The sequence below is a fragment of the Daphnia pulex genome, chromosome 8, assembly GCF_021134715.1.
Source record: "Daphnia pulex isolate KAP4 chromosome 8, ASM2113471v1".
Lineage (NCBI taxonomy): Eukaryota > Metazoa > Arthropoda > Branchiopoda > Diplostraca > Daphniidae > Daphnia > Daphnia pulex.
In genome coordinates, this window is record NC_060024.1 from 7575807 (window position 1) to 7586418 (window position 10612).

Consider the following 10612-nt stretch of genomic DNA (forward strand, 5'->3'; position numbering starts at 1 on the left):
AATCTAGAATTGAATAAGGTGCATAAAAAATCCGCCCACTATAATAATTGGTGTTTAAATGAATGTATTGTGTTGATGAGTTACAACGATAACATTTTCAGAAGACTTATCCACGTCTTAAATTTTCAACGTGGAAAAATGGTCGCTTTCAAAAGCCGAATCATTGATGATTTCCTCACACGTCAGTTTCGACCGAGCTTTGATTGCGAAGCATGCCACTTCGAGATGGCGTAGTACGAGACTGCAAATTAATAAATTACACAGTTGTCCATTTACACAGTTATAATGGTTTTCTTACCGAAAGAGGTGTAGTTCCTCTACTTGATCCAAGTGCAGATAAATTGATGAGACTAGGGGGGCGCTGGAGTGGTCGATCACTAACACTGGTATTAAGCGAGTCTTTTGACGGTGTATACCGGTCTCGGCTCTCAGTGGAATCTGATCTCTCCATACTGATAACCAATTTCAAATATTCAGAAATTAAATTTAAAAGAAAATAAAATCAAATCAAATAAAGATTTGTTGAAATTGTATACTAACCTGCTGGTACGAGAAGATGAACCCTTTTTAAACATTCCCGTAAGTTTGTCTTTAACAGTTTTCTTTTCCTTTTTACGATCAGGATCCTTATCTAAACTTAGATCTGATCCACTGGGAGCCACGGAAACACTTGGTATGAGTGCCTTCGAAATGTAAAGATGTTTGTTATTTAATTCTAGGTTTATTTATTTATTTATTGGAAGGGGGAGGGGTTGCGGTAAGAGGAATAACTAATCCTACCTGAATTCCAGCGTTCACAAGTTGGTTTGCAGTGCCCGTATCTTCTATGCTGCGGGATTTGGTGAGCTGTTTAATTTTGCCCATTAGACTTCTTTTCTTCTTTGTTTCTGGAGTAGCCATAACAGCGGATTCGCTGCGCGTTGAGTCAGTCGATTGTCTGATAAGAATTATAGTTTCAAAATTGCTTCTTAAAAAAAGAAATACAGTTCTTTTAAGTGTTACCTATCCAGGCTTATATCACGATCTACGGTCCGGCTTCGATATGAGTATGACGATTCCTCATCCGCGTAGCTATTGGAAGTATATGAACTAGAAGATGCATTCTACAAGAGCATTTGGAAATTACCATGAATTTAATTACAATTAAAGAATAAAATGGCTATTCATACCTCAATTTCCTTAATGTTTTGACTCTGTTCCAAGGACAAAGCACGGCGGTAAACTGGTGCCCGTTTTGTCACTGGAGTTGCAGGAGTAACGCTGTCTCCATAGTTATTTGAGGCGAGATTCGATCCCATATCACCAGGAGCAGTTGACATTGCTCTGTTAAAAAACAATGAAAAAATATTTAAAACAAAACAAACGATTCGGGAAGAAAGACAATTATTAGCTTTGAAAAAGACTTACCTTCTAAAGGTGGTTGTGGTTCGCTTGCTACTGTCTTCAGTGTCTCGTTGTTGAAGCTTTTTAACATCTTCAGTGCATTGATTAATTAATCTAAGTGTGGTGATGAATTCCTCTCGAATTTTCTCCTGACGAACGTCTTTGTCTAGTAAAACATTTTTGAAAAACATCTTCACTTGCAATAACAAATTCCTCTAAAATTATTACCTCGTTTAGCACCCGATGGCACTTCTCCGGAAAGAGATTCACCCATAGCCAATGGACACAAGTCCTTCATTTTCTGGACTTCTACAATAAGTTGACTCACGCGTCGCTCGGTGTCGTTTTCGGCTTTACGAGAGTCAACGACCGTTTTTTTCGCGTCGTCTCTTTCTTTTTCCACCCTCTCTTTATCACGACGCAATTTCTCGCACGAAGTGCGCAGTTTGGCGTGTGCATCACGCAATTCCAACAAGTCACTTTGCAGTTCGGTCACCTTCTTGCGAATTTCCACCTGTTCCTCTTCATTTGCTCGTTTCTGTTGTTCCAGCCGTCGACGAGATTCGAGTCGCTCACGATCTCGTTCTTTCTCCACCTATAGATTTGATTTGAGATATGGAATGTGGTTATACTGTTTAAATTATTTTAGTTATTTGTCTTACCTCGAGTAGCGTTTGTCGCAAGTCACGCGCCAAAGTAGATGATTCTTGGATTAAACGCTGTTGCTCTTCTCGCTCCTTTTGCCAAGCCAATTCTAGGCGAGTCCTGGTACCAGTAATGCGACTTCTTCCCATCGCCATGATTTTGTCTTCCTCGAGCTAGTAAGAAACGAATAATTTTGAGCGATGCAAAATATAAAAAAAAGTAATAAAACTCACTTCATTGATCTTGGTTTGCAGCTCAGAAATTTTGATTTCTTTGGCCGATTTTTCATTGAGATATTCGGTTTTAATGCGTGAAGTTTCGGTTCGCGCTTCATTCAGTTCGTCCTCAAGACTTGTAATTTGGGCATGGAATTCTTCAATACGAGTCAAGGTATCTTCCATCTGCAAATAATTGATTTTGTTTTTATTAAAGTAATAAAGAAGAATCATTTATGTCATCATACTTCACGAGAACGCGCGGCATCTACTCCAGATTTCGCTTTTTTGCTCGGATCAGATTTAAGTTCCGATATCATGCGTTGAGCACCATCCAGCATTTCCCTGTTGACAGGAAAATGAAGAAAACAAATTTTTCGAATAATTTGCTAAGGTAATTATTACCTAAACGTATCTCTTTCACGCCTGGCTTTTTCAAGTTGCATTTGAGTCGCCTGGGTTTCTTCTTGAAGCAACGCGATTTTATTGTCATTACGCATTTTAATATGCGTCATCTCTGAACGATGGGCTTTCTCTTCTTGAGCCAATCTGTAATAAGATTTCAGATTTATCGTTTATAAAACTATACAATTCGAATTTTTTATTGATGTTATTTCACCTATTTTTGAGTTCCCGTAGTTCACGTTCGTGCTCTGATGAATCATAGGTCATACTTCTCTTGATTTTGGTTACTTTATCGAAATCTTCAAGTTTCCTTCGCAGTTCGTCGTTCTTTATTAAGAAAATTGTTAATACAGGAGTATTTTTGTAAACATAAAGAAAGCTAACCTCTCGTCGGATGTTATCTATGTGGTCCCTATGCAGTTCTTCATCACGTTTAATCTTCTCCAATTGCTGATTTTTCTCTTCAATAATATCTTTAAGTCGACTTCGCTCAATGTACCAATTTTCTCCAGAGTGTCGCAATTCTTTTTCTTCCAACTCTTTCATTTTTTCCTGTTAAAGAATTGTGTTGAATGTATATTCTATGGTTTTAAAATATTACAATACTCTTAGTCTTACTTGCATATCCAACTTCTCTTTGATCCAAGTATCCTGGCGCAAGTTAAACGTTTCTCTGAGAGTCCGCAATTCACCTTCTACCGTATCATGTTCTTTTTTAAGAGAAAGATACTCCCTAGTAGGTAAATAATATCAAAATAATTCAAACCAATCACTGTAGACGCTCAGAGAAAAAAAAAACTTTCCATACCTCTCGATGTTTTGCTTATCCATGACAAGTTTAGCTTTGATTACCAAATAATCTTCCTCTAGCAAATCATACTTGGCTGTTAAATCTTCGTACTCTTGATGCTCTTTTTCCAGTTCCAATTCCAGTTCTGAATAAATAGATTTTCATATAGGGAAAATGCCAAGTCGCAATCTTTCATATTAATAACCTCTAGAACGTGTGTCTTGATTTTTGAGTTCTTCGTATCTTTCGAGCGCTGCTTTTAGCTCTATTTCGGTCCGTTTGATGCGCTCCTTTAATCCCATTACTTCGTCATCTTTGTCCCGCATTTCGCCTTCGTATTCCTTTTCCACTCGGTCTTTCTTCTTTTTCTCCGCCTGAAATAAATGTAGATTCATTGGTAAAGTCAGAATACAAAAATTTGGGGATTTGACGAAAGCACGGGTCACCTTTATTTCTACTTCCAGATCTGTTGCACGGCCTATTAGCTGATCACGTTCCTTGCGCCAGTCTGCCTCCAGCCGTTGGATTCTTTCGTTCAATGCCTTTTTATCCATCTCGGCCTGGTTCAATTTTTCATTAGATTCAGGACCATAATAATAAAATCGTGTGGATTGTAGATTACCCTAGTAAACTTTTGTTCCATATCCTCTGCTTTAGTTTTGAAATTGGTTGTTTCTTCTTTGGCCAGTTTGACTTCCCGCTCGCCTTTTTTCAGTGCGGTGTCCACAGCTTTCTTCACTTCGTCTTTAACGCTCGTTTCCTTTATAATAAATTTGATGATTAGTAACAACTTAATATAAGTATATTAGACGGGAAGGAAAAGTTCAGGAAAAGTTCAGGACATGGAAAGAGTGCGAAAAAAAAGGTGCACCAGATCTTTGATCTTCTTTTCTTTGACGACGATAGCAGATTCCAATTCGTCCATCTTAGATCGCATATCGGTCGACTGTTTCTTCAATTCATCGCGTTCTTTCAGCCAATTGAGCGAGAGTTCTTTCTGCGAAGACTCGGCTTGTCGTAATTTCGACCGCTCCTCTTCCATCTACTCACCTCAATGCCACGGTCGGGGAAGGATCACACAAAGAGGACAAAGATATAACAATGAGAAAGAAGAGTGAAAGAAACAGAGTGTAACTTATAAGTAAGAAAAAGAATGCTGAAAAGTCAATAGTCTGAAGAACGTGCAGATTGAAACAATTCAACATAAGCAGGGTATATTACCTCTCGTTCGACATCGGTGATTCTTTCATTATTGTCCTTCAAAGTTCTTTCCATTTTTCTATTCTTATCTTCCGATTCCCTGATTTTCTTTTCCAAATCGGAGAGGCGGTTGTCTCTTTCTGTTAGCTATTGGGTTAGAGGATTTTCATTACAGTTTTAGCGCGATGTCAAACTCACTAAATGCATTAAAGCGCATTACCTCTTTCTGTAATTTATGTTTTTCTTGCTTGACCTGATGAAGTGTGTCAAGATCAACAAAATCTCCGGCCTGCATTTTGGCGGCCAATTCTGTTTTTTCTTTTTCCAGTTTGTCACATTTCTCTTGTAAAACTTGGATAGCTGTTATACAAGAGAAATAACCTTAAATAGAAATAGTTTGTGGAAGATAGTACATAATACTAACCTGAGCTGTTGCTATTTCCTTTTTTGATATCCGCTTCTAATTTGACAATTTTTTCGTCCAATTTCTTCTTCTCGTTCACCATATTCTCTCTTTGCTCACGTTCGTCTTTCAAATTTTTGGTTAATTCTGCAATTTTTTTGGTATCAGAAGGTAATGGCTGGGCAGTACTTCTCGATATGAAGTCAGTGAATTCGGTTTCCAAGTCTTCAACCATTTTCTAAAAGAACAACATTTCATTACTAAACTCCCAATCTTAAAATATGTTTAAACTCTAGACGAACTTTTAGCTGAATTTTGGTCATGGTTTCGGTTGGTTTTTTGGGCACGCGTTTGACTGCTCCTACCCTTGTATCCATTCGATGATGGAGATTCTCATTCTCCTTTTCCATGTGTTGCAGTCGAAGAGTAAGGGAGTTTATTTGTTCTTCTTTGCTTTTCAGATCGCGTTCTAAAATTTCTTTCTCTCGTTTAAGAACGCTCGACTCTGGGTTTATGGAGCCGGTTGATAGACGGGCCCCACGATCACTAGCGCGGGCCAATCGAGGAGATTTTTCTAGGTCGGTATGTTGTTTGTGACCCGATGCTTCTGTTAATTTCTTCTCCATATTTTTAATACGTTCTTCCAACTCCAGTTTATCTAGAAGTAATTTCTCGGCATCCGATGGTGGAGGTTTTCTCGATACCCGCAAATGCAATCTACGGTTCTCGGCCGTCATCTTTTCATTTTCCGTTTCCAAATCGACCGTTTTGGAACGTAAAATACCTGCCTCTTGTTCGACGAGCTGCAGTTGTCTCTACAAAAAATTGTGTCGATTTAGTTAACTCGAACAATTTTTGGTGTGTGAAAATGCTTTGTACCTTCAAATCTAATGCGGATTCGCTCGACTCCAGAGAACGACTCCTCTGCACCACAATTTTACCTTTGTTTTTCTCGGCTTGAGTTAACGCTTCATTTAAATGCTCGATTTCTTTGTTCTTCTCCATCAACTCGGTTTTAAGTTTATTGATTTCTTCAGAAGAGGGTTTGGTAACCTTGGAACGGGCTTCAGGTGTTTTTTCGATCGTCGGTTTAGATTTGACTAGTTCTTGGAGTTCTAAAACTTCCTTACTCAGACGATCATTTTCACCCTCCATATCTTCCATTTTGCGTCTTAAAACAGCCGTTTCCTACATTTCAAATTAGGGTCCAACTTTAAAATAACAAACAATATAATTAAGCATAGAAAATTCTGCTTACCTGCTCGTTGAGTTCTAATTGCAGTCGGAGTTCGGAAAGACTAAGATCGTCGATATCACCAGAAATCCCTTCGTCCTTATCAACTGAAGTGTTGGGAGTTGTTCTTTGACCTTTCTTCATCGCCATTTTTTTCAATTGCATGACCAAAGATTCATTCTCTTCTTCGATACGACTTAGTTTCTTTCGCAAAGACTGGGCCTGATCTCGAAATGAATATCAGAAACACGCTTACATCAAACAAAAACGAAGTTATACCTCTTCTTCAGCAAATTTGAGTTGTTCGCGAAGATCCGCTTCTCTTTCAAGCGAATCTTGAAGATCTCTTTGCAGCTGGGACTCATTCTCTGTTGATTTCGTTGCGGCACCACCTGCCCCCTATAACAAAATTTGATTCGAGTTTGTCGGTTTGAACGTCATTGATTTTTCGCCAAATTATTACCTCCAAGCTTCGACTTTTGCTGAGAACTGGTCCTGATGCCAATACGTCTTTACTTCCAGTACGAATTTGGGATTGGAGCTTTTGCACTTCTCTTTGAGACTGAGCCAGTTGTTCACGAGTTTGGTTGAGTTCCTGTTCCAGCTGTGAAATTCGATCTGGTCCTTTACCCGGGGTGGGAGCCGCAGTCGAAGGAGCGCTGTTATTCTGGAATTCTTGGTTCTGAATTTCTAGTTCGTGTTTGTCGGTTTCCAGTTGTTCCATTCGACGTTCGGCCTTCCTCAATTTGAACTGCAGGATCCGACAGTTCTTCGCTGTCTGTTCCAAATCTTTTTTCAAGTCACGATATTCGTCTGCCTGGTCCTCTCTTGTACATTTAAAAGGAATTGCGAAAATAATCGTTCGAGCGTCTAGTACTCATCTAGCGAAATGGAATTAAACTGATCATGTAAATGTTACCTGAAATTATCTTGCAACTCGTCCATTTCGTCGACCATTAGTCTCATATCTTTTTTGAGTTCTTCGTTTTCCTCCATCAGTTCCTCGATGAGAGCCTCGGCTGCTGCTGATTTGGCACGTATTTCTTCCATGGCCTTTGCGTGGTGGAATGCAAACGAAAATACGTGTTAATATTCAAAATCCAGTTCAATTAGTCGAGACAGGATATGCAGTGATCGAACCTTGTGTGTCTGTGCGGACGAAGGGCGCGATTCCAGTTCTCGTTCCAGTTCAGCGACACGGAGCTCTGCGGATTGCTTGTCGTCTAACAGATCTTCGTTAGTTGTCTCCAGCTCTCGAATCCTTTGCTGTAGCCTCATGCTCTCAGATCCAGTGCCGCCGTTCATACCGATACTCCGGAATTTCTTGTTTGACAGTTCGTCCTTTTCTCGTTCCAGACGCTCGCATCGCACCCTGTATTTGTCGAGCTCTTTTTTCATGTTGTTTACTTGATCCTGGCCCAACGAAAATGGTGTTGCTGAAATTGTAATCATACGGAGGCACCCGAAAACAAATCCAAATTCTCGTTCCTGACCTGCAATTCGTCGAAATTCGCTTCAACCAGAGTGGTTTCGGTTGTCTCCGTGTTTTCTGTGATGTCAGTCCCTGCAAAGCTGTTGGCATCATCGTCTGATCCTCGAGACTAAAGCACAACTTAGTTGTTGATATAAATACACTAAAGCGAAAATGAGATTTACCTTAATATTGGAACGTTTAACTTCTAAGATAAACTGGACATCTGGGCTGTTATAGTTGCTGTCAGCTGGCACTTCTTTAAGCGAATGAATTTGAACGCGCTTCTTTCGAAGTCTTTCGCTTTCATCGCCCGAGCTTCCCCGTCGAGGTATCTCGTAGTCGCCACCACTTTTGGCTATTGCGCCAGTTCCCGAAGGATCTTGGGCAGTTGCCGAGGATTTGTGCTTATTCAATCTAGGAAAGTTGAGAAAAAAAAAATTAATTATAGTTTTTTGCTCGTTTATTTTGGTTCAGCATTCAAATAGAAAATAAGAGGTCTAAGAGGAACATTGTGATCCTATACCTCGAGAACGCTGATGCAGAAATGGAGGAATAAATACTACCATAGTCCTTGGATTTTTCTGTTTCTTTAAGGCCTGCTTCTTGTGGATTCTTTAGAGTTGGAAAAGAAAGTGTGATTAAAAAAACGTTACACATTCGCATAAAATGGAAAAAAAAAAGATTACTTCTTTTAGCATGGGTATTTCCGTTGTATTCCTCCTACTTAAAGCCACCGATTCCCTGGTGCGAACAGGGACAACAGGTGTTGGGATACTTTTTCAAGAGACAGGGAAACAAATTTTGAAAACAAAAAACACAAAAAAAAATGGTTGTTAGGTGTGTGCTGGAAACATTCTTATTTGTGGTTTCAACCATACTTTTCAAACTTTGATTCATCTAGGCTGTCTACCGAGCTAGACCGGTCTTCTCGACGCAGCGCACTGGTAGAGGAATCTCCGTTATCCTTGCGATTTGTGGCATTCGAGTGCTCCTTGTATTCACTACAAAACAAGGATATGAAGCCAGAAGCACTTAGCCAACGTTTGGCAAGAGCAATTTATTACCGAAAGCACCGCTTGCAACGGGTAGGCCATCGAACTTGTGGGTGGAATCCCAACGGACACAGTGGATCCGACACTTTAGGCATTTTATTTATATCCTTGGACCTCCTTTGCTACTACCTTTCGTATCAGCAACGAGCTTCTTCAAATTACTTGCCTTTGCCGACCAACCGACAATGGGAAAATCCGGGAAAATCACACGAGGAAAAAGAAAGAAACGTCAACTACATACTACGAAAACATAAAATGTGGTGCTTAAATTCCATTAAATCTTTACAAAACAAGGGCGTTGAAAAATGAATCGTTGCGCGACTCAATTAACAGGGGATTAATGACTGAAGACCGAAATCGTAAAGCTCAGTATAGTATGGGACTAAAGATTAATACTTTTTTAACTGAAAATGAGTTATTCAATCTGTGTGGTCGGTGAAGGCCAATTACAATAGTTGGCGACGGTGTGTTATCATCAACAAAGAATTAAATCTTAGAGAACCGGAAATGTCATCTTAATAATTTATTCAAAATGTACATCCGGATAAAATTGTTTTTATATTATGTTTCCCAATGCAAAATGTAAATTTCAAATCTCTTCCTATTAATTAATCAGTGCGCTCTTATTTTTTAATTGCTTATTGTAATTTAAAGAGAACCCTAGGAGCGATAAAAATATATGTGAATATAGCAAGAAGATAAATCTAGGACATTGTGCACATTAAGATAGTTTGAAATTAGGGATTCCAAATTAGAGAAAACCGTAAAGTCACAAATTCCATACCGCACTTCACGCGGGTGAAGTTAGGGTTTTTGTAACACGTTTTTCATTCTTTGCGTTTCCACATACCTTGCGACTCCATAACGCTCATCACGTCAATCCATTGTCCATGGAAAATCTATCCAAAGTTTATAGATAAAATAACTAAAATGTAAAAACCGACTGGTTAGAGCACTTCACTGGAACACGTCAAATGAACTTGGAATCAAAAATTACGTGGGGCATCGGCCAAGTGTTGGCAACTTATTCACAAAGTATATCGATGACTCGGTGATTGCGGATGTTAGTAAATCCAGTCAAAAGTCGTTGACGATATACACCACAACCATACTGCACCAAGGCTCGAGAACACTGTCTCCTGAAGCAACCAGGAGTCGACTCGCACACACTTCTATGTTTAGCCCGGGCTGCTGGCAGGCCACAGACGGCCGAAACCAGGCAATCGGGTTGGCGGGTATTTTGGTTCCATCGTCGACATGGCGCGTTCTCTGCGCTCTTTATTATCTCCCGATACTCCCCTGTTATACGCCGGTACACCCCCATCGTGAAAAAAAATCCTTATAACGTTTATATTCGTGATGCACAATAGACAAGGCCAACTCTTTTATTTATGGTTATTTTAGCGCACAACAACAATTGGGAGATACAATTTGTTATTTCAGTTGATATTTTTCCGTCAATTCCGACTACTATAAACAAAGTCTTTTCAGATGAGTCAGTGAATAATGAAACCGCAATTTAGAGGACTCAATTTATAAATACGGAACTTCTTTTTAGCAAACAATAATTTTAAAAACCTATGAAAATCAATCTTGAAAAATTTTCCTATTATTATTTCATAACAAGTTCAAAAAAGTTTATGTAACCGATTTCTTGGTAAGAGAAGTTCGACGCAAAGTCGAACCCTCTGGCGGCAGATAAGTGACTCGCGTTTTTCGTGAAAATTTTATTGCTCCACGACGCCCCTTCTTGACGACTGAATGATCGAGGAATGCGAGCACCAAAATTTGAGTCCCTCTCGACAGCACTC

The 10612-nt window shown here is 39.4% G+C and overlaps 1 protein-coding gene and 1 long non-coding RNA gene across 6 annotated transcripts; one reads left to right on the top strand and one right to left on the bottom strand.

The window, feature by feature from the left end:
• Positions 1–47: 47 nt before the first annotated feature.
• LOC124199610 (COP1-interactive protein 1-like) lies at positions 48–9971 on the bottom strand. 4 transcript variants are annotated; one of them, XM_046595457.1, is made up of 37 exons: positions 9799–9970; positions 9652–9700; positions 8814–8967; positions 8628–8750; positions 8436–8523; positions 8273–8361; positions 7932–8163; positions 7769–7876; positions 7416–7688; positions 7195–7328; positions 6739–7102; positions 6555–6674; positions 6300–6497; positions 5921–6229; positions 5344–5856; positions 5063–5279; positions 4859–4998; positions 4660–4785; positions 4310–4480; positions 4061–4198; positions 3885–3998; positions 3644–3812; positions 3457–3583; positions 3267–3381; positions 2863–3200; positions 2649–2792; positions 2492–2588; positions 2262–2429; positions 2046–2201; positions 1612–1978; positions 1408–1549; positions 1170–1323; positions 1003–1103; positions 781–937; positions 541–683; positions 299–452; positions 48–241 (listed from the first exon to the last, which is right to left on the bottom strand). In XM_046595457.1, exons 3-37 carry the CDS (start codon positions 8894–8896, stop codon positions 176–178), a joined length of 6138 nt encoding a protein of 2045 aa, XP_046451413.1. In that variant the 5' UTR covers positions 8897–8967; positions 9652–9700; positions 9799–9970; the 3' UTR covers positions 48–175. The 4 variants fall into 4 exon arrangements, with proteins under 4 accessions (XP_046451413.1, XP_046451411.1, XP_046451414.1 ...); XM_046595455.1 differs by having other exon boundaries at positions 9652–9726; XM_046595458.1 differs by having other exon boundaries at positions 2863–2975; positions 3033–3200; positions 9652–9970.
• LOC124199617 lies at positions 2069–3265 on the top strand. Of its 2 annotated transcripts, XR_006876900.1 has the most exons (3): positions 2069–2204; positions 2283–2418; positions 2472–3265. It is a non-coding gene; the product is annotated as an uncharacterized LOC124199617 (long non-coding RNA). The 2 variants fall into 2 exon arrangements; XR_006876899.1 differs by having other exon boundaries at positions 2283–3265.
• Positions 9972–10612: the final 641 nt, after the last annotated feature.